The sequence below is a fragment of the Pristiophorus japonicus genome, chromosome 9, assembly GCF_044704955.1.
Source record: "Pristiophorus japonicus isolate sPriJap1 chromosome 9, sPriJap1.hap1, whole genome shotgun sequence".
Taxonomy (NCBI): Eukaryota; Metazoa; Chordata; class Chondrichthyes; family Pristiophoridae; genus Pristiophorus; species Pristiophorus japonicus.
This window is the reverse complement of record NC_091985.1, coordinates 65,267,011-65,291,205: the sequence shown is the minus strand read 5'-3', so window position 1 is coordinate 65,291,205 and position 24,195 is coordinate 65,267,011. Positions and strand designations below refer to the sequence as shown.

The window sequence follows — 24,195 nt, the reverse complement described above, 5'->3', positions numbered from 1 at the left end:
TCCTCACTTGGAAGTATATCGGCGTTCCTTCATCGTCGCTGGGTCAAAATTCTGGAACTCCCTCCCTAACAGCACTGTGGGAGTACTTTCACCACATGGACTGCAACGATTTAAGAAGGAGGCTCACACCACCGAAACTAAATTTTTTTAAATGTGTTGCACGTACACTTCTGTTCAGGTGATGAGCTGGGCTTGCAACTCAGATGGTTCATTCAGGAGGATAGAAACATGAAAACAGCCTATGCTCTTGGATTTCTTCCTCCAGTTCTTCTGTCCTTCTCTGTACTGGCTCAGTTCATAGATATCGTGCTGAATGTAGTTATACTCATAGTTGTACATCTACTACAGGTAAAGAATTAAATTTGTTTCTCTCATATACCACAGTTACATAAATAAATAAATCCATTGGAAATTAATGTGCTGCAGTTGGAGACTTAGTTACTTTGACTTTCCTGTCCAAATTTAGTTCAAAATAAAAATTCAGGATTAACCTCGTTTTGGTGTTTTTATGCAATAAAAGAACAAACTCAGTTACTTTAAAAATATTCACCTCTAACCACTCCCAATATTTCCATCTGACTCGGCATCCATTTTTGTCTGATTATACTGCTACGAAGCAGTTTGGGACATTTTTCTATGTTAAAGTCACTGGGGGCAAAATTGCCCTCTGCCCCATTGGGAGCGGAAAATTCAAATGATGTGATGATTTAATGCCCGAATCGATGGGGCGGAGAATAGAGGGAAATTGCTCTCTTTTCTTTAAAAAATCATCGATTATTTTTTGGGGCAGAAACGAGTCGGGAGCGGGGCGGAAGGTAGGCGGTGTCATCAGCGCTGTGCTGAGCACGTCTGTGCGACGCTGATGAAGTCAGCGCGATGCGGAAATACCACGGGTTAGTTAAGTCTCCAACTGCAGCACATTAATGCACAGATGGATTTATTTATTTATGTAACTGTGGTATATGAGAGAAACAAATTTAACTTTTTACCTGTAGTAGATGTACAAATATGAGTATAACTACATTCAGCACGATAGCTATGAACTGAGCCAGTACAGAGAAGGACAGAAGAACTGGAGGAAGAAATTAATGTCCCTCCCCTTCACATAAAGGGGAGGGATACTGCGAGGCCTACATTGAGCTCACTGGACCACCAGGGAGGGAGTGCCAAGCCTGCCTATTGGCGACCTGGCCGAACCCGTGGCTGCCATTATCGGGCCGACTGCAGAAGTCCTCTTTAAGGGCGGACGCATCGCCCAGCCATTGGCAGCTTCCCGCCGGGAGAAACTGTCGGGGGCACTGACCAGCGGCTCCACTCCCATGGGGAAATTTCCCTCGCAAGCGGTAAGGGGTCGGCGCATGCCCGACAATGGGTCGGAGCGCCAGGCGGGGCGGAAACATGATGCGCAGCGGAAACCCGCACCGCCCCGGCTCAGAGGCAATTCCGCATGGGTCGAACCATCCGCCTGCCCCCAGTCGGGAAGGGCTTAAGAATGCAAGTTGTCATTGCTGAAACTAACTGCTCTACAGCACTACCCTGTGGTCAGAACGTGTAATTGCAGTAGTCAGAGTGCACCACAAAACACTGGAAAGTCCTATTAAGCCAGTGGTACCTACAAGCATCAAAGGAAAAGGGTTACTTAAGACTTTAATAGAATATGGCAGTATATACCAAATTGAATCCACTAGTTGTCTTGTGTAGAGAGGAGGGGAGGGGGAGTCAAGAGGAGGGGAGGAGAGGAAGAGAGGGGGAAGGGATGAAGGAAGAGAGGAAGATGGTGAGGGGTGATTGATGGGTAGAGCAGGTGATGAGAAGAGAGGGGGATGAAGGTAAGAGAGAGAGCTAGAGGGTATGGGAAGGAAGGGATGGTGATTTTCCCTCTGCAAAGTGGGCGCTTCAGTTCAGAAATAAAGTGGGTGCCCGGCAGGGGTACTACAAAGCTGCTCATTGTTTATGATCGCCAAGACTACAATATATCTGCAAAACAGACAGTATTAATAATTTTGTATAATGCTCCTATGTCCTGGGCAATATTTATCCCTCAACCAACGTCACTAAAAACAGATTCTCTGGTTATTTATCTCATTGCTATTCGGGAGACTTTGCTGTGCACATATTGGCTGCCGCGTTTCCCTACATTACAACACAGACTACACCAAAAAAATGCATAATTGGCCGTAAAGCACTTTGGAGCACCTTGGTGTGGATTTTCTGTACTTTGCTGTACCCCTTAGCGCCTTGGAAGGGCGGCAATGGCGGCGGAAAGCAGTTGCGCCCGGGCTGCCAGCTTCTGGCGCCCCGCCGGAACATTCAGTGCTGGTATCGATGGGGCGCGGAGCAGTACTGCCCAGAAGTGGCGAGCTGGTGTGCAACGCCTCTTGTTGCGACACCGGCTCGATTTTTGGCTGCCGCCTGACCTGTAGCACTCTGTAGCGCGCCCTGGTGGGACCACCTGTGAAAGCAGGCATTCCGAGCTGTAGCAGCCACTGTGAGGTAAGTAATGCCGACTTCAGGTAAGTGTAATTGTTTTTTTTTTTTTTTTTTGCGATTTATGATGTGGTGGCGTGAGTTATGTATTGGGAATGTTTTTGGTGGGTTTATTCCCCGCCCCGGCCTGTTATGGCACCCCGGGCCAGATATTTAGCTCGGGATTTTCCCTTGCTCAGCCCTAAAAGAGGCGTGCAACCTCTCCCTTAGCGCCCCGCTCCAAACTTTGGGCCCAACTGATGAATTTTGCGGCAGCAGACGCAAACTATCTGCCAGCGCAAAATTTACCGCTCCGCCCGAGACACCGGCCCAACTGAGGCACGACCGAATTTCTACCCCCCCCCCTACGAATTTGCGATAGACACTATATAAATGCAAGTTCTTTCTATCTTTCATCAACTTAAACTGCAGGAGTTCTCAATTCCCAACCATTTCCTGATTCAATTCAAATCCACAGGCTGCCTTTGTTCCATTGCATTACCTCCATTGGTTGAGTTTTGTCAGTTGTCAGCCAGGCCATTACAGAAGACATACCATCTTAAAGGAAGAGAAAGAAAATAGAAGCGGGACTGATGTATGCCAGCTGACTCTAACTCAATCACACAATCATAGAGCAATGTTTATTTCACTCAATCATTCAGTCTTTTGCCTGGACAGTATGATCACCCCAATTGTATACCATACTCACAACTGCAGCAGGATGACTTACAGAACTTTTGAACTAGTTATGAATAAATTAGAAGCATTTACTTCCTAACATCAGATACCTGTAATATACTCATGTAAAAGCATAGAATTGCTGCCCAAATTTACAATCATATAAAACACTTACCGTATATACTACGATCTCACGTATCATGCGACCCCTAAATTTTCGTCCCCAAAACATGATTTTATCATATATCTCATGTATCATGCGAGTCACTTTTTTGAGATACCAGATGCCACTAGGCTAGGCTTTCAAACAAGTTTAACAAGTACCCAACACGTAACATGTACCCTAACACATAACAACGATCGAATACAGACCTTAACAACCGAATCATGAAACATCGAGTGGATTCTGTTGTGAAAGCTGTTCGCGAATCGAACACCGATATAGCAATCATTCCAGCTGGCTTGACTAGCGTCGTTCAGCCACTTGACGTATCCATTAATAAGCCATTTAAAGACAATATAAGAAAGAAATGGAATGACTGGATGATGGAAGGAGAGAAATCATTTACGAAGGGAGGGAATATGAAGGCTCCGGATTTGCCTCTACTGTGTTTGCGGGTAAAAGAAGCATGGGCTGAGATAGATGGAGATTTGATTGTTAAAGCCTCTAATAATGCAGCAAACTTCAGAGGGAGTTGTGGGTGGCGATCTCTAGACCACAGCAAAGATACAGTACAAGTGACAATAGAGGCTGCAATCCAGCCCAGGAGATACCTGCCGAGATTCAGCGTGGATACGGTCTGCTTAACAGCCTAACAGCCTAATCTTGGCCAGCACTTCACACCCGCAAATTTTGTATCTCGCGTATCATGCTACCCCCCAAATTTAGGTTACAATTTAGGTCTTCAAAAGTCGCATGATACGCGAGTATATACGGTAATATCCATTAAAAAGAGATAATAATATTGCTCTAACCTAAAGTCCAGTAGGAGGCAGATTCCAAAATTGTTTCTTGATGCTGAATTGCATGAATATACATCAGGTGAAGCATGGATTCTGTCAGCCACCACCAGAAGAAAATGCGTATTCCACTCAGTAACAGATACAAGAGGCCTGTTTTTGGAATAAATGTCTCTGCTCTTCGCATCTGTTTTTTTGGAAGTAAAAAGAAACAAAACAAATAAATCCATAAAGAAGTAGAGAGAAGTGCATATTCGTCTCAATTTTTTTTGCTGCGGTTATCAACTTTTTCCCCCAATCAACACAATGTGCAACCTTTGCACAACTGCTTTTCAAGTGCCAATGTATTTCACAGAAAAGCGCTCATTAATCGTTTCAGATGTTATGCAATTTCTCACATTTTTCTTTATTCTGACAAAATTCATTATAAAACCGTGACAACCAAGAAAATGCTATTCTAGCTTCAAACGAGAGTTAATAAATACCCAATTGCTTTGTCCTAATACAAAGTCAGCATGTAGCGTGCCTCTTAGACTTATAAACCAGTATTATGCCACTGAGTTGATAGCTTCTTTCTATAATTGGAAAGCCTACTTTCACATTTACTTAAAGAGGTTAGTTAACTTGTGGTTTTGCTTTGCAGGTTTCTTCGCAGCGCCACAGGGCACAAAACACTTACTGTTGCTTATTATTTTATTCAGTAGCCAAATCAAATCCTAGCACCAATAGCCTCCACTGCAATTGTTTTTTTTTGCATGTAAACCAGTGAGAAATAATGATTACCATTCGCCAAATGTTCAGATCTTTTGAAGTCAGCCTTCCATTTGAACAAGTGATGAGATTTTTGTTGCAGCAAACACCATCTAATATTCATTATACTTAATTTTCAACTCCCTCACTCCTAAGTGTTGAGCTCTACTGCTCTACCTGATTCTCTCCCGTCTTTCAAATAGAAGTATACAAAATTGTCCTCGCTCCAGTCACAATTGAACATATGAGGACTCTATTTAAGATGTTGTATTTGACAAGCTCTTTAAAAGTTTTAAAGTCCATGCAAGTCTTTACAAGATAATTACTGAAACCTGGCTACGTTATTCAGTCAATATAAACATATCCCCCCATTAAACCTAATTTAAAGCATTGCTGGATTTCATCCTGTGACAACAGAATACAATACTTGTGCTATGAGCTCCCAGCTTTATATTTTAAAGCAAATGTTTGGTTTCCAAAAAGATGTGAATATACTAACCCACCTGATTATTGAAGTCATCATAGCATATGATGGGTCCATTGTGAAACACAGGGTAGTAGAATACGTAAGCGAGCAGCCAACAGAAGGATATGCAGCGCCTTTGAGGACTAACACCGTGCCAGCAGTACTCTAGGCTGAAACTCGTGTATCGCAGATTGCAAAGAGCCAAACAGAATAAAAGCAAGAAGTATTCATTCTCTGTCTCATACCAACGTTTCTAAAACAAATAGAAAGTATTATCTTGTCATCAGGAAAAAAATACACAGTTCTATTCACAGTTTGGAAAATTAATGACCAGTGGACTGAGGGAAGGTTGCGCTAAGTTAAAAGGAAGTAATTCAATCAAGTGTTTGACAAAACAAATCTTTATAACTACTGCAGCGTTTCTTTAATTCTGCTCAGGCCCAAGCCTTGATATTTATCTGGGTCATCCATTGGTTGCCCTGCACAATCCTCAAGCTGGTTCTCTCAGTGGAAACCCATACAGCTGACATGTGCTTCCATTACATAGGATATACGGCAGAGAAACAGGCCACTCGGCCCAACCAGTCCATGCTGGCATTTATACTCCACTCGAGCCTCCTTCCATCTTTCCTTATCTAATTCTTATCAGCTTTCCAGCGGTGCTCCACTCCCTCTCTTAAAAACAATTCTAGCTGATTGTTTTATTCCCAGCTCGCAACTGTTTCTACCAGATACCAAATTTGAACTATCTCCACATTTAATGCGTCCCAACTGTCATGGCAGCTTTACCTCATAATTTTTTTTAAAAGTAGAATGTGATTTGTTATTTGCTGCACTGTACTTGGTGAGCTAGCCCATCAAAAAGCCAAAAGGGCAGAAACTGATGAAATACATGTAAATCAGAAAAAAAAAAGTCAATATATATATATATATATAGTAAAAGAGGAAATAGCAGAGGCCTTCACCATCATTTTCCAGTCCTCTTTAGATTTGGGCATGGTGCCGGAGGACTGCTAATGTGGTACCCTTGTTTAAGAAGGGAGAAAGGGACAGGCCGAGTAATTACAGACCTGTCAGCTTCACCTCAGTGATGGAAAAATTATTGGAAAAAATCCTGAAAGACAGGATGAATCTACATTTGGAAAGGCAAGGATTAATTAGGGACAGTCAACACGGATTTGTTAAGGGAAGATCATGTTTGACTAACTTGACTGAATTTTTTGAGGAGGTAACCAGGAGGGTCAATGAGCGTAGTGCATACGATGTAGTGTATATGGACTTTAGCAACATTTGTGATAAGATCCCACATCGTAGACTGGTCACGAAGGTTAAAGCCCATGGGATGCAGAGCAAAGTGTCAAGTTGGATCCAAAATTGGCTTAGAGGTAGGAATCAAAGGATAATGGTTGATGGATGTTTTTGTGACTGGAAGGATGTTTCCAGAGGGGTTCCACAGGGCTCAGTACTGGGTCCCTTGCTTTTTGTGCAATACATCAATGATCTAGATTTGAATATAGGGAGTATGATTAAGAAGTTTGCAGATGACACTAAAATTGGCTGTGTAGTTGATAATGAAGAGGAAAGTCATGGATTACAGGAGGATATCAATCTACTGGTCAGGTGGGCAGAGCAGTGGCAAATGGAATTTAATTGATGAAGTGTGAGGTAATGCACTTTGGGAGGGCTAATAAGGAAAGGGTATACACATTACGCGGTAGATGAACAAACGGACCTTGGAGTGCTTGTCCACAGATCCCTGAAAGTAGCAGGCCAGGTGGCTAAGGTGGTTAAGAACTTTTATTGGCAGAGGCATAGAATAGAAGAGCAGGGAGGTTATGCTTAAATTGCATAATGCTCTGGTTAGGCCACAGTTGGAGTACTGCATGCAGTTCTGGTCGCCGTATTATAGGAAGGACGTGATTGCACCAGAGAGGGTGCAGAGAAGATTCACGAGGATGGTGCCTGCAATGGAGAATCTTAGCTATGAGGACAGATTGGATAGGCTGGGCTTGTTCTCATTGGAACAGAGAAGGCTGAGAGGAGACCTCATTGAGGTGTACAAAATTTTAAGGGGCCTGGATATAGTGGATAGCAAGGGCCTATTTCTCTTGGTCAATTATGGAGTGGTCAATTACAAGGGGGCATAGTTTTAAGTTGGTTGGTGGAAGGTTCAGAGGGGATTTGAGGAGAGGCTTCTTCACACAGAGGGCTGTGGGGGTCTGGAACTCACTGCCTGGAAGGGTGGTGGATGCAGAAACCCTCACCACATTTAAAAGGTGCTTGGATAGGCACATAAAGTGCCGTAACCGGCACGGGTATGGACCTAGAACTGGTAAGTGGAATTAGAATTCAGAAGAATGAGAGGTGATCTATCGAAACGTGCAAGATTATGAGAGGGGTCAACAAGGTGGATGCAGAGGGGATGTTTCCACTGATAGGGGAGACGAGAACTAGAGGACATGACCTTAGAATAAGGGGCCTCCCATTAAAAACTGAGATGAGGAGGAATTTTTTCTCTCAGAGGGTTGTAAATCTGTGGAATTTTCTGCCTCGGGGAGCTGTGGAAACTGGGACATTGAATAAATTTTAGACAGAAATAAACAGTTTCTTAACTGATAAGGGAATAAGGAATTATGGGGAGCAGACAGGGAAGTGGACCTGAGTCCATGATCGGATCAGCCATGATCGTATTAAGTGGCGGAGCAGGCTCGAGGGGCCGTATGGCCTACTCCTGCTCCTATTTCTTATGTTCTTATGTTCTAGACTGTATAACCTCTTCTTGGCTGGTGCAGATACGATGGTAAAGAACATAAGAACATAAGAATTAGGAACAGGAGTAGGCCATCTAGCCCCTCGAGCCTGCTCCGCCATTCAACAAGATCATGGCTGATCTGGCCGTGGACTCAGCTCCACTTACCCGCTCGCTCCCCATAACCCTTAATTCCCTTATTGATGAAAAATCTATCTATCTGTGATTTGAATCCATTCAATGAACTAGCCTCAACTGCTTCCTTGGGCAGAGAATTCCACAGATTCACAACCCTCTGGGAGAAGAAATACCTTCTCAACTCGGTTTTAAATTGACTCCCCCGTATTTTGAGGCTGTGCCCCCTAGTTCTAGTCTCCCCGACCAGTGGAAACAACCTCTCTGCCTCTATCTTGTCCATCCCTTTCATTATTTTAAATGTTTCTATAAGATCACCCCTCATCCTTCTGAATTCCAACGAATAAAGACCCAGTCTACTCAATCCATCATCATAAGGTAACCCCCTCATCTCCAGAATCAGCCTAGTGAATCGTCTCTGTACTCCCTCCAAAGCTAGTATATCCTTCCTTAAGTAAGGTGACCAAAACTGCACGCAGTACTCCAGGTGCGGCCTCACCAATACTCTGTACAGTTGCAGCAGGACCTCCCTGCTTTTGTACTCCATCCCGCTCACAATGAAGACCAACATTCCATTCGCCTTCCTGATTACCTGCTACACCTGCAAACTATCCTTCTGTCATTCATGCACAAGGAAACTTGCGGGGTGCCAGGACCGCCCTCCGGGAGCTGCCTGTCTTTTACAGGGAACTCATCAGGGTCTGGAACAAAGTCTCCACCAAGCGCAGCTCTCCGCCGGCTGGAGTGGCGGCCGTCCTGCAGGAACCGCTGCTCGGGAATCCGTACCTCCACGGCCGAGGTTTTATGTGGCGGTCGGAAGAGAGGGCTGTGGCTGGTGAGGTGACCAGGGTCAGGGACCTGCTCGATGGCGGAGGAGCGGGCTGGATGGCGCCAAACACGCTGGCGCGGCGCCTAAACTCTGCCAACGTCCGCCACGCGGCCGATGCCATCGAGTCGCTAAAAACAGCTCTGGGCCCTGACTCCGTTAGGTGCATCGAGGAGGCTCAAGCACGTGGGGAGATCCCGTCCGAACTGACCCCCGTCCGGACGGAATTCCTCATCGGCGCCAAACCCCGGAACCTCCCTCGGGGGCCGGCGCCTCACAACTTGAGCCGCCTCGGGGAAATCCCCTCCGTGCCTTTCAGTTCCGCGCGGAGGGGTTTCCTGTACGGGCTGCTCCTGCACACCCTCAACTTTGCCATCCTCGCCGGCCGTCCGGACACGCCATGGCGTACCATCTTGCCGTCCGGAGGAGGCGGGGGTCCCCGATGGAGGGCACTCTACGCAGGGGTCCTCCCACTATTCATCGGGGACTTGGCCTGGAGGGTGGTGCACGGAGCAGTGCCGTGCAACAAATTTTTAAGCCGGTTCACGGACTCCCAGGCCGCCTGCAATTTCTGCGGTCTGGAGGAGTCCGTGTTCCATGTTTTTATTGAGTGCACAAGGTTGCAGCCCCTGTTCCATTATTTGAAGGGGCTGCTCCTGAAATTCTGGCTGCACTTCAGTCCCACTCTCCTGATCTTTGGGCACCCTGTGCGGAGGGGAGCGGGTAGGTCCGAAGGCCTCCTCGTAGGACTGCTCCTGGGCACGGCCAAGGGTGCCATCAGCCGGTCCAGGCAGCGGGCGGTCGAGGGGGTCGTTCAACCTGACTGCCTGCCTCTCTTCCGCTCTTACATCCGGTCCAGGGTGTCCTTGGAGATGGAGCACGCGGTGTCCACCGGTACGCTCGCGGCCTTCCGCGAGAGGTGGGCACCGGAGGGACTGGAGTGCATCATCACGCCTGGCAACCAAATTTTAATTTGATTTTACGTTTTTTTAAGTTTAATTTGTTTTAATTGTCGGTGCTTTTAGTGTCCCCCTTCCCTTTTATAGGGGGCACTGGGGAAAATTGTGAATTTAGTGCCCAAAAAAAAAACCCAAAAAAGAAAAACACAAAAAAAAACAAAAAAAAGGGGGGGAAAAAAAAGGGCCTTGTAAATGTCTGGAGTGTCACCCAGGTCGGGTGGCACCGTTTAATGTTTTTATGTTTTGCAGGTAAACTCAAAAGAGTTTCATGCACAAGGAAACTTGCGGGGTGCCAGGACCGCCCTCCGGGAGCTGCCTGTCTTTTACAGGGAACTCATCAGGGTCTGGAACAAAGTCTCCACCAAGCGCAGCTCTCCGCCGGCTGGAGTGGCGGCCGTCCTGCAGGAACCGCTGCCCGGGAATCCGTACCTCCACGGCCGAGGTTTTATGTGGCGGTCGGAAGAGAGGGCTGTGGCTGGTGAGGTGACCAGGGTCAGGGACCTGCTCGATGGCGGAGGAGCGGGCTGGATGGCGCCAGACACGCTGGCGTGGCGCCTAAACTCTGCCAACGTCCGCCGCGCGGCCGATGCCATCGAGTCGCTAAAAACAGCTCTGGGCCCTGACTCCGTTAGGTGCATCGAGGAGGCTCAAGCACGTGGGGAGATCCCGTCCGAACTGACCCCCGTCCGGACGGAATTCCTCATCGGCGCCAAACCCCGGAACCTCCCTCGGGGGCCGGCGCCTCACAACTTGAGCCGCCTCGGGGAAATCCCCTCCGTGCCTTTCAGTTCCGCGCGGAGGGGTTTCCTGTACGGGCTGCTCCTGCACACCCTCAACTTTGCCATCCTCGCCGGCCGTCCGGACACGCCATGGCGTACCATCTTGCCGTCCGGAGGAGGCGGGGGTCCCCGATGGAGGGCACTCTACGCAGGGGTCCTCCCACTATTCATCGGGGACTTGGCCTGGAGGGTGGTGCACGGAGCAGTGCCGTGCAACAAATTTTTAAGCCGGTTCACGGACTCCCAGGCCGCCTGCAATTTTTGCGGTCTGGAAGAGTCCGTGTTCCATGTTTTTATGGAATGCACAAGGTTGCAGCCCCTGTTTTATTATTTGAAGGGGCTGCTCCTGAAATTCTGGCTGCACTTCAGTCCCACTCTCTTGATCTTTGGGCACCCTGTGCGGAGGGGAGCGGGTAGGACCGAAGGCCTCCTCGTAGGACTGCTCCTGGGCACGGCCAAGGGTGCCATCAGCCGGTCCAGGCAGCAGGCGGTCGAGGGGGTCGTTCAACCTGACTGCCTGCCTCTCTTCCGCTCTTACATCCGGTCCAGGGTGTCCTTAGAGATGGAGCACGCGGTGTCCACCGGCATGCTCGCGGCCTTCCGCGAGAGGTGGGCACCAGAGGGACTGGAGTGCATCATCACGCCCGGCAACCAAATTTTAATTTGATTTTACGTTTTAAAGTTTAATTTGTTTTAATTGCCGGTGCTTTTAGTGTCCCCCTCCCCTTTTATAGGGGGCACCGGAAAAAATTTGATTTTAGCGCCCCAAAAAAAAAACCAAAAAAAAGAAAAAAAAGGGGCCTTGTAAATGTCTGCTGTGTCATCCAGGGCGGGTGGCACGGTTTAATGTTTTATGTTTTACAGATAAACTCTAAAAGAGTTTCATGCACAAGGACCCCCAGGTCCCTCTGCACCGCAACATGTTGTAATTTCTCCCCATTCAAATAATATTCCCTTTTACTGCTTTTTTCCCCAAGGTGGATGACCTCACATTTTCCGACATTGTATTCCATCTGCCAAACCTTAGCCCATTCGCTTAACCTATCTAAATCTCTTTGCAGCTTCTCTGTGTTCTCTACACAACCCGCTTTCCCACTAATCTTTGTGTCATCCGCAAATTTTGTTACACTACACTCTGTCCCCTCTTCCAGGTCATCTATGTATATTGTAAACAGTTGTGGTCCCAGCACCGATCCCTGTGGCACACCACTAACCACCGATTTCCAACCCGAAAAGGACCCATTTATTCCGACTCTCTGCTTTGTGTTAGCCAGCCAATTCTCGATCCTGCTAATACATTTCCTCTGACTCCGCGTACCTTTATCTTCTGCAGTAACCTTTTGTGTGGCAACTTATCGAATGCCTTTTGGAAATCTAAATACACCACATCCATCGGTACACCTCTATCCACCATGCTCGTTATATCCTCAAAGAATTCCAGTAAATTAGTGAAACATGATTTCCCCTTCATGAATCCATGTTGCGTCTGCTTGATTGCACTATTCCTATCTAGATGAACCGCTATTTCTTCCTTAATGATAGCTTCAAGCATTTTCCCCACTACAGATGTTAAACTAACCGGCCTATAGTTACCTGCCTTTTGTCTGCCCCCTTTTTTAAGCAGAGGCGTTACATTAGCTGCTTTCCATTCCGCTGGTACCTCCCCAGAGTCCAGAGAATTTTGGTAGATTATAACGAATGCATCTGCTATAACTTCCGCCATGACTTCAGTCATTTTCCAACATTCCATGGACTTTGGATCAGTTCCTATGGAGTGGAGGGTAGCCAATGTAACCCCACTTTTTAAAAAAGGAGGGAGATAGAAAATAGGGAATTATAGACCAGTCAGCCTGACATCAGTAGTGGGTAAAATGATGGAAACAATTATTAAGGATGTCATAGCAGCGCATTTGGAAAGAGGTGACATGATAGGTCCAAGTCAGCATGGATTTGTGAAAGGGAAATCATGCTTGACAAATCTTCTGGAATTTTTTGAGGATGTTTCCAGTAGAGTGGACAAGGGAGAACCAGTTGATGTGGTGTATTTGGACTTTCAGAAGGCTTTTGACAAGGTCCCACACAAGAGATTAATGTGCAAAGTTAAAACACATGGGATTGGGGATAGTGTGCTGACGTGGATTGAGAACTGGTTGGCAGACAGGAAGCAAAGAGTAGGAGTAAATGGGCACTTTTCAGAATGGCAGGCAGTGACTAGTGGGGTACCGCAAGGTTCTGTGCTGGGGCCCCAGCTGTTTACATTGTACATTAATGATTTAGACGAGGGGATTAAATGTAGTATCTCCAAATTTGTGGATGACACTAAGTTGGGTGGCAGTGTGTGCTGCGAGGAGGATGCTATGAGGCTGCAGAGTGACTTGGATAGGTTAGGTGAGTGGGCAAATGCATGGCAGATGAAGTATAATGTAGATAAATGTGAGGTTATCAACTTTGGTGGTAAAAGCAGAGAGACAGACTAGTATCTGAATGGTGACAGATTAGGAAAAGGGGAGGTGCAACGAGACCTGGGTGTCATGGTACATCAGTCATTGAAGGTTGGCATGCAGGTACAGCAGGCGGTTAAGAAAGCAAATGGCATGTTGGCCTTCATAGCGAGGGGATTTGAATACAGGGGCAGGGAGGTGTTACTACAGTTATACAGGGCCTTGGTGAGGCCACACCTGGAGTATTGTGTACAGTTTTGGTCTCCTAACTTGAGGAAGGACATTCTTGCTATTGAGGGAGTGCAGCGAAGGTTCACCAGAATGATTCCCGGGATGGCGGAACTGACATATCAAGAAAGACTGGATCAACTGGGCTTGTATTCACTGGAGTTCAGAAGAATGAGAGGGGATCTCATAGAAACGTTTAAAATTCTGATGGGTTTAGACAGGTTAGATGCAGGAAGAATGTTCCCAATGTTGGGGAAGTCCAGAGCCAGGGGTCACAGTCGAAGGATAAGGGGTAAGCCATTTAGGACCGAGATGAGGAGAAACTTCTTCACCCAGAGAGTGGTGAACCTGTGGAATTCTCTACCACAGAAAGTTGTTGAGGCCAATTCACTAAATATATTCAAAAAGTAGTTAGATGTAGTCCTTACTACTAGGGGGATCAAGGGGTATCGCGAGAAAGCAGGAATGGGGTACTGAAGTTGCATGTTCAGCCATAAACTCATTGAATGGCGGTGCAGGCTCAAAGGGTCGAATGGTCTACTCCTGCACCTATTTTCTATGTTTCTATGTTTTAATACCTTTTTTAATACCTCTTTTAATACCTTGGGATGCATTTCATCAGGACCAGGGAACTTGTCTACCTTGAGTCCCATTAGCCTGTCCAGCACTACCCCCTTAGTGATAGTGATTATCTCAAGGTCCTCCCTTCCCATATTCCCGTGACCAGCAATTTTTGGCATGGTTTTTGTGTCTTCCACTGTGAAGACCGAAGCAAAATAATTGTTTAAGGTCTCAGCCATTTCCACATTTCCCATTATTAAATCCCCCTTCTCATCTTCTAAGGGACCAACATTTACTTTAGTCACTCTTTTCTGTTTTGTATATCGGTAAAAGCTTTTACTATCTGTTTTTATGTTTTGCGCAAGTCTACTTTCGTAATCTATCTTTCCTTTCTTTATTGCTTTCTTAGTCATTCTTTGCTGTCGTTTAAAATTTTCCCAATCTTCTAGTTTCCCACTAACCTTGGCCACCTTATACACATTGGTTTTTAATTTGATACTCTCCTTTATTTCCTTGGTTATCCACGGCTGGTTATCGCTTCTCTTACCACCCTTTTTTTCACTGGAATATATTTTTGTTGAGCACTATGAAAGAGCTCCTTAAAAGTCCTCCACTGTTCCTCAATTGTGCCACCAATCAGTCTGTGTTTCCAGTCTACTTTAGCCAACTCTGCCCTCATCCCACTGTAGTCCCCTTTGTTTAAGCATAGTACGCTCGTTTGAGACACTACTTCCTCACCCTCAATCTGTATTATAAATTCATCCATACTGTGATCACTCATTCCGAGAGGATCTTTTACTAGGAGATCGTTTATTATTCCTGTCTCATTACACAGGACTAGATCTAAGATAGCTTGCTCCCTTGTAAGTTCTGTAACATACTGTTCTAAGAAACAATCCCGTATGCATTCTATGAATTCCTCCTCAAGGCTACCCTGTGCGATTTGATTTGACCAATCGATATGTAGGTTAAAATCCCCCATGATTACTGACGTTCCTTTTTCACATGCCTCCATTATTCCCTTGATTATTGTCCGCCCCACCGTGAAGTTATTATTTGGGGGCCTATAAACTACGCCCACCAGTGACTTTTTCCCCTTACTATCTCTAATCTCCACCCACAATGATTCAACATTTTGTTCATTAGAGCCAGTATCATCTCTCACAACTGCCCTGATATCATCCTTTATTAACAGAGCTACCCCACCTCCTTTTCCTTCTTGTCTATCTTTCCGAATTGTAAGATACCCCTGTATGTTTAATTCCCAGTCTTGGCCACCCTGCAACCATGTTTCTGTAATGGCCACCAAATCATACCCATTTGTAATGATTTGTGCCGTCAACTCATTTACTTTATTTCGAATGCTGCGTGCATTTAGGTAGAGTGTTTTAATACTAGTTTTTAAATCATGATTTTTAGTTTTGACCCCTCCTGCAGCCCCTTTATATTCATACATATTGTCCCTTCCTATCACCTTGTGGTTTACACTTACCCCAGTGCTACTCTGCTCTGTTGCCTCCTGCCTTTTGCATTCTTTCTTGGGGTCCTGTTCATCTGAGCTCTCACCCACTCTAACTAGCTCAGAGCCATCTCGTGGGTTCCGAATACTCCTCGCATTGAGGCACCGAGCTTTCAGGCTTGCCTTTTTATTACACTTTGACCCTTTAGAATTTTGCTGTACAGTGGGCCTTTTTGTTTTTTGCCTTGGGTTTCTCTGCCCTCCACCTTTACTCATCTCCCTTCTGTCTTTTGCTTCTGTCTCCATTTTGTTTCCCTCTGTCTCCCTGCATTGGTTCCCATCCCCCTGCCATATTAGTTTAACTCCTCCCCAACAGCACTAGCAAACACTCCCCCTAGGGCATTGGTTCCGGTCCTGTCCAGGTGCAAACCGTCCAGTTTGTACTGGTCCCACCTCCCCCAGAACCGATTCCAATGCCCCAGGAATTTGAATCCCTCCCTGCTGCACCACTGCTCAAGCCACGTATTCATCTGAGCTATCCTGCGATCCCTACTCTGAGTAGCACGTGGCACTGGTAGCAATCCCGAGATTACTACTTTTGAGGTCCTACTATTAATTTAGCTCCTAGCTCCTTAAATTCTTCTCGTAGGACCTCATCCTTTTTTTTAACCTATATCGTTGGTACCAATGTGCACCACGACAACTGGCTGTTCACCCTCCCTTTTCAGAAGTACTGCACGGAATCGAATATGGCCAGGGTGATCTTCTGGATTAGTTTCGATCGCCTTGATGGGTCGGAGAGGAATTTTCCCAGATATTTTTCCCCCCCAATTGGCCTGGGTTTTTAAATCTGGTTTTTGCCTCTCCCAGGAGATCACATGGCTCCGGTCGGGGTGGAGTGTAGAATGTTTTGGTGCAAGGGGTGCCGCAGTTGTGTGGGGTGGACTGATTGGGCTGGGTGCTCTTTACCTTTCCGCCATTGTTCATTATTCAGAGGTTTATATATAACCTTCAGGGCTGGTGACCAAGGGCCATGTGGCTCTTTGTCAGCGGCGCAGACACGATGGGCTGAAATGGCCACCTTCTGCGCTGTAGATTTCTATGTTTCTATAAAAAATAATTATTATGCACATAATGGTTTATTGTAAAATAAAAAATTTTTTAAATATATATATTATATATATCTACACACACACTTGAGGCAGCATAATTGAGAAAACAAGAAAATGTCACAGTAATGTGGGATCTAAAAGGTGTATATTGCATTATAACTGGTATTATAGTAACTGGTAGCATTACATTGTCCCCCACTACTTCAGATTGAATAAAAAATACATTATATTATACATTTAAAAAATAGTGAAAACTTTGCTTTCTCCTGTGAAAGCAGGCAGCAGATTCGATCTTAAGATATCAGCTAACCAATATGAACATAATTTGTTCACACATTTCAATCTAAACTTCAAATTGCTCCACTGAATCTGGACGAGATTCAGTGAAAGTTCAGAAAACACAAACATTGCCAAATCCTGCGACGATGTGAAACTCTGACAAGTCGATATTCTCCAGAAATGTAAATTGAAAGATTTCCAAAAAGTTATTCAATTATATTTCAAGTAATAAGTCTTCTTCATAGTCACAGGTATAACGACACTCCCCAATAGTTGCAGCATTGTTGCCATGTGTTTTGATCAGTTTTGCAATATGTTCTATATTTAATCATCAAGAAAAATACTTTTCACTGGAGCTCCAGTAGTCAATTGCCCTAGACTCACACCTTAAAGATATCTACCTCCACCTAGTGGTCTAAACATGCATCAACAAAACTTGTCCAATGGCTCCAGTTAACCTCAGGTATCGATTGAAGTTGGAATTTGAACTTGCAACATAGATAAGTGAAGATAGATTAGAAGAGAATTGGTGCCTCAAACTCACTGACTCAATTACTCCCATTTTCCAAAGCTCTGTCAACAGCTCAAAGCAGCACAAGGAGGTGGGCCTGCACATGCCCAGTTTCCTGACTGCCAATTTGTAGTGTGAAAATGAGGCCGATGGATTTTAATGAATTCATTATGCAAATAGACCCTGGCCAGGAATTAATTGCCAACCGCGGGCAAGAGACCACCTACATGTTACATGCCCAAGCAGTGCTCTTGAGGTGCATGTCATGTCCATCACAGGTTTTATTTGGTTGCATTTTCTGTTGTCTTGCTGCATTTTGCCCCATGCATTATTGTTTTTGAAGAATTCCTATTTTTGTTTTTCTTTCCTGCCATTGCGTTCCTTTGTTCGTAGTTGCTGCAAACATTTAAATGGCACCACATAAAGTGCTAAATATGGGCTTTCTTTGCTGGGTTACAGACATGCTGAATGGAAAGAGGTGATATGATAGGTCCAAGTCAGCATGGATTTGTGAAAGGGAAATCATGCTTGACAAATCTTCTGGAATTTTTTGAGGATGTTTCCAGTAGAGTGGACAAGGGAGAACCAGTTGATGTGGTGTATTTGGACTTTCAGAAGGCTTTCGACAAGGTCCCACACAAGAGATTAATGTGCAAAGTTAAAGCACATGGGATTGGGGGTAGTGTGCTGACATGGATTGAGAACTGGTTGTCAGACAGGAAGCAAAGAGTAGGAGTAAATGGATACTTTTCAGAATGGCAGGCAGTGACTAGTGGGGTACCGCAAGGTTCTGTGCTGGGGCCCCAGCTGTTTACACTGTATATTAATGATTTAGACGAGGGGATTAAATGTAGTATCTCCAAATTTGCGGATGACACTAAGTTGGGTGGCAGTGTGAGCTGCGAGGAGGATGCTATGAGGCTGCAGAGTGACTTGGATAGGTTAGGTGAGTGGGCAAATGCATGGCAGATGAAGTATAATGTAGATAAATGTGAGGTTATCAACTTTGGTGGTAAAAGCAGAGAGACAGACTAGTATCTGAATGGTGACAGATTAGGAAAAGGGGAGGTGCAACGAGACCTGGGTGTCATGGTACATCAGTCATTGAAGGTTGGCATGCAGGTACAGCAGGCGGTTAAGAAAGCAAATGGCATGTTGGCCTTCATAGCGAGGGGATTTGAGTACAGGGGCAGGGAGGTGTTGCTACAGTTGTACAGGGCCTTGGTGAGCCCACACCTGGAGTATTGTGTATAGTTTTGGTCTCCTAACCTGAGGAAGGACATTCTTGCTATTGAGGGAGTGCAGCGAAGGTTCACCAGACCGATTCCCGGGATGGCGGGACTGACCTATCAAGAAAGACTGGATCAACTGGGCTTGTATTCACTGGAGTTCAGAAGAATGAGAGGGGACCTCATAGAAACGTTTAAAATTCTGACGGGGTTAGACAGGTTAGATGCAGGAAGAATGTTCCCAATGTTGGGGAAGTCCAGAACCAGGGGACACAGTCTAAGGATAAGGGGTAAGCCATTTAGGACCGAGATGAGGAGGAATTTCTTCACCCAGAGAGTGGTGAACCTGTGGAATTCTCTACCACAGAAAGTTGTTGAGGCCAATTCACTAAATATATTCAAAAAGGAGTTAGATGGAGTCCTTACTACTAGGGGAATCAAGGGGTATGGTGAGAAAGCAGGAATGGGGTACTGAAATTGCATGTTCAGCCATGAACTCATTGAATGGCGGTGCAGGCTAGAAGGGCCGAATGGCCTACTCCTGCACCTATTTTCTATGTTTCTATGTTTCTAATGCTTCAGATAAGAGCATGGATTCGTAAGAAGTCAGGGGCAATATCTTTTTCACTTTCCCCTGCAAAAAGTAACTATCAGTTGGATAGGACACAGAGCTTTCACCAGCTGGTAGGCTTCCCTCAAGTGCGAGATGCTACAGATGGCACCCAAGTGGGCGTCACAGCTCCGAATATCAATCCTATGGTGCGCATACAAAAAAGGATATGCCCTCACTTAATGTTTTTGTTATCCGACCACAGAAAAGTGGCAGTCCATAGTGGCTCCATTTTGGGGAAATGAAACACCCCACTGAGAAATCTTCTACCAGCAGAGGAGGGCCTGGAAGCCCAGCAGCTGTTTGCTGTCCCACATCCACCATCCCTAATTGCAAGAGTAGTGTGCCATGTAGCTTTGGCTATGTGTGCAATGCTTGAAATGGTACCTCCCAGAAGGTCCCCACTGAGAATTGTATTATACTTGATGGGCCTTACAAGATGTGTGTGTAGCATTGAGAAGCACATTTACCATCGCCTTCCTTCCGATACCAGCAAACCTCTTCCTCATTTGCAGCCAGATACAGTTTGCAAGTAATGTGACTCCATGTATTCAGTCAGCAGCTTACTTCTAATTTTTAAAAAAAAGACCATTTCAAGGCCAGCTCCCACTCCCCCTCTTTATTTCCAATCAATGTCAAATTGTGTTCTGTTGTATATGTTCTTTGCTTCAATTATACAGCTATCAGAAGAGCAGAAGTTAACCTAATCAATCAGCCTATTGAAGGACATGCAACTCCTTAAAAAAAAACTCTGATCAATAAGTAGATCAGTGCAACATCCTACTTGTACAATGAATGAACTTCATCATACATAACAAAATGAGCAAGATTGTATGTTGTTAGATGCCCCAGCTCAACTCAATATAAAATATGGCATATCAAACCACGAGTCTGATATCTCTCATTTTCCCATTGCATGGTCCAAGTTTCACCTGACTATATGTGACAAGCAATGAATGGCATGAAAAATAAAATTAATTGGCTAGCTCCTTCACTATGTAAAGATTTGTGATCGACACTCATTATGAGTACCAGAAAGTTCTACAATGGTTTAAAGGTAAATCAGCCTCTTGGGTATAACATTCCTGAGCAACAAGAGCTGAATTCATAAATTATTACAGAGATGGCTTGCAACAATGAAATAAATAGTGTGACAGTTTAAGGATTTCCTTTTATTTATTTTTAAATCTATGAAAATATATCTTTGCCACATTAATTAGATTTTAAACTCATTTATCTCACGGCAGGGATGTTTTGTATGTTAATTTTCCATAAAATTAGAACAACAAGCCACAAATATCTCGTGAAATTGCAAGAGATATTTTGCAGTAAACCCAGATACTAAGGGGCCAAGTTTCAGCCTGAGTTGCTCCTGTTTTTTTGGAGCAACTGGTTTAGAATGGAGTATCTTAGAAATTGCAATTCTCGGCATTTTGTTCGCTCCAGTTCTAGTCAGTTAGAACAGTTTCAGTTTGGAACAGATTTTTTTTTTCAAAAGGGGGCGTGTCCGGCCACTTACGCCCGTTTTGAAAGTTTAGGCAGTGAAAACTTACTCCAAACTAACTTAGAATGGAGTAAGTGTAGATTTTTGTACGCTCAGAAAAACCTTGTCTACACTTAGAAAATCAGGCGTCGATTACAAATCAGGCGTAGGGAATCGGGGGGGGGGTTTAAAGGGAAGTTTACAAACATTAAATACTTCAGTTTTACAAATAAAGAGCCATCATCAATAATAAATGATAAAAACATCAATAAATCAACCAATAAATCAATCAAAAAAATGTATAAAAAATTTTAAAAAATTAAAAATCAATAAATAAAACATTTTCTACTTACCAACTGCAGCACCGGGAGCCCTCCAACAGTGTGCTGGGACGGACGGACGGTCGGGCCCCCCCCCCCCACCCCCCCAGTGTGTCTCTATCTCTCGGTCTGTCTGTGTGTGTGTCTCTCACTCTCTGTCTGTCAGTGTCTGTGTTTCTGACAGCGAGGGGAGGTGGAGGGAGAGGGGGGGAGGGGGGAGAGGGAGGGAGGGAGGGGGAGAGGGGGAAGGAGGGGAGGGAGGGAGGGAGAGAGGGGGAAAAGGGAGGGGGTTAAAGGGAGGGGGAAAAGGGAGGGGAGAGAGGGGAGGAGGGAGAGGAGAAAGGAAAGGGAGGGAGGGAGAGAGGGGGAGAAGGGAGGGAGGGAGGGAGGGGAGAAAGGAGAAGGAGGCTGAACGGTCTGGGCCCGGCCGGGCCTAAGACTTCAGGCGGGGCCCGCCCCTGGCACCGTATTTACAGGTAGGTGGCCGGGGGTCAGGCCGGGTCTGGGGTCCGGTCCGGGGGCGGGGGAGCGCGAGTCGGGTCGGGTCCGGAGGCGAGGGGGGAGTGCGAGTCGGCTCGGGTGGGATCCAGGGGGGGGGTCGGGTTGGGTCCGGGGTGGTCGGGGGTGTGGGGCGAGTCGGGGCGGGCAGGGAGGGGAGTGGGGGTCGGGCCCGGGGGGTGAGTCGGGGAGGGAGGAAGCAGGAGTTGGGCGTGGGAGGTGCAGCCTTATCCATGCAGCCCCAGTGAGGCCATTCGGCCAGGTCTAGGGGCTGCGTGCTTCGGGCCCCTCCCACTCAGTTTTGGGCGCCTGGAGCTACTGCACATGCGCGCCCACTGTAGCACGCATGTGCAGAGGTCCCGGCATTGTTTTCAGCGCAGGGACCTGGCTCCGCCCCCCACAGCTCGTGCTGCGCCACGCCCAGCTCCAGAGGACCTGCAGGGAGCCGGAGAATCGGTAAGTATTTTTTAGGCGCACATTGTGGCGCGAAAAACGGGCGTCTAGGTCGGGGCTGCACCGTTCTAGATGCGGCCCGAATTTTGGGCCCTAAAACTGTTGCACAGCTGCCTCAAGATTATGCAAACCTTGAATGGAAGTTTAAATATTTTAAAACTGATTATTCTCCTATTAAGATAAATGTTCTTAAATACACAGAACAAAAAAGATAAATGCCAAAATTTAGAACCAAAATTCATAAAATGCAGTAACAGGAATTGCAGGAAAGGTGGTGGAGGATGCCATCTTACTCGGATTCCCATATTTTCTAATTTCAAGTAAAAGTAAACCGTATGTATCTAAATATGATATCCGTGACTGCCACTCCCTAGACAAGCGAATACATAATAACTTTTCTTCACTACTTAAAAAAACAAAATTTAGAAACCATTATTAATAATTTGCTACACCCAATATAGCATACAATGATTATATGGTTGCAATAATTAACGTAATGCAAAAATCTAAACTCAGGCAGCATTTATATCGTGGGTGATGCCTGGAGTGACAAAGAGGAGGCTGCAAGAGGAGTAACCCAAACATTTAAAGAAAGAAAGACTTGCATTTTATATAGTGCCTTTCATGACCACCAGACGTCTCAAAATGATTTACAGCCAATGAAGAACTTTTGAGAGTGTAATCACTGTTATAATGTGGGAAATGTAGCAGCCAATTTGCGAACAGCAAGCTCCCACAAACAGCAATGTGATAATGACCAGATAATCTTTTTATAAAGTAATCTCTCTGGATTCTTCAATATGGTTCCATTTACAAACATATTGTAAATTACTGTTTATATGCAGTTGACAATATGCATTTAGGGCTTATAGGGCTAGATTTTACACTTCTGCGCAGATCGCCCAAAAAATGGGCGTTATTTCCGGCGTGGGCGGTAAAAATGGGTTTTCAGATCGCCGGCTTGTTGCCCGTTTTCAAAGCCTCTAGTCTCCATTTTAAAGATTGGGCGTTACCGCGAGCATTCTGAAATGGGTGTTAGCGTTATATCTCTCTGACCTTCTGCCATAAAGTGTCGCCGTCCTTAGCATCGGCATGGCAACGCTCGTTTCCCACGATTCAGGAGGTCAGGGGTCATCATTACATGCGCAGAAGAGGAGGCAGAGGGAGGGGGACTGAAGGCGTGTGTGGGTGTGGTATGTGCTTGTTTGGCTGTTGTGGGAGGCACGAGGGAGAGTCACCAGCAGCAAAAAGCCTACTAAGCACCAAGAACATAGTTGGCACCGAGTTTTTATCCAACAAACAATACATAACATGGAAGGGATGGAGGAGGCCCTGGAGCTGGTAGCCAGGAACAATGGTGGCAGAGGGCTCCCAGTGGTCCCACAGCGCAGCACTACACCCCAAGGTGCCGCACCCCCATTGCCAACGACACATGAGAGCCAGGAGCAACATCTTGTTTCTGGCTCGGAGCACGTTCCCACCTCGGGACCGTCCTCTCCCGTGTCCCTCCAAGCAGCGTTTCTGTCATCATCCCCCCCCCCACCCAATGAAGCATCGCCTGAGGAGTTCCTCGGCCAGGCGGCTTGGAGTCATGAGGGGAAGGGGAAGGGGAAGGGGTAGAGGTGGGGAGGAGAAGCTGGGGGGCAATGAAAGTGAGATGCATGGCCACAGATGTTGTCTGGGGCATATTTTTAGGTCGCTACTGCTATTTTGGTGGGAGGGTCGGGGCAAGGAGCGAGGGGGCTACCTTGTTGGTTTGCATTTGTGTTCTGTACTGCAGGAAATGGGGACCATTGTAATGATGTAAATGTGATAAATTTTTGTGGGTTGGGGTAGGCTGGGGTGGTTTTTACAGATATACTTATGATTTCAGACGAATGGTCGGATTAAATGTTTTTCATTTAACATAACCTTGTTGCGCATTGGCTCAGATAGCTGCACAGTTCCACACTGGTGATTCCTTAATATGAAATGGTATAAGTACATTTAACTTGAATCAACTTAAACTTTAACGGTCACCAAGGTGATGCACACCATTGAAGTATGATCTGCACACCCAGCAGTGTGTCAGCCTTGTAAATACCACCAACGTTCTTTCAAGCAAAGTGCTCATTTATGAGCTACTGACTTAAGAGTCTTGCAGCTATGTAGCCACCATGGGCTATTTCCTGTGGTCTACAGGGGGCGGGGGCATGGCTTCAGCATCAGCCAGATTGTCTGGGCCGATGTCAGCATCCACCTCC

At 45.9% G+C, this 24,195-nt stretch overlaps 1 protein-coding gene across 3 annotated transcripts in view; it reads right to left on the bottom strand.

Moving 5' to 3' along the window:
* Nucleotides 1-24,195, bottom strand: part of hhat (hedgehog acyltransferase) — a 395,685-nt gene that overhangs the window by 334,316 nt on the left and 37,174 nt on the right. For all 3 annotated transcript variants that reach the window (XM_070888699.1, XM_070888698.1, XM_070888700.1), the window contains exons 6-7: nt 5,358-5,573; nt 4,120-4,291 (exon numbers count right to left, since the gene is read on the bottom strand). In XM_070888699.1, coding sequence (XP_070744800.1) covers nt 4,120-4,291; nt 5,358-5,573 — 388 coding nt within the window. The remainder of the gene's footprint in view (nt 1-4,119; nt 4,292-5,357; nt 5,574-24,195) is intronic.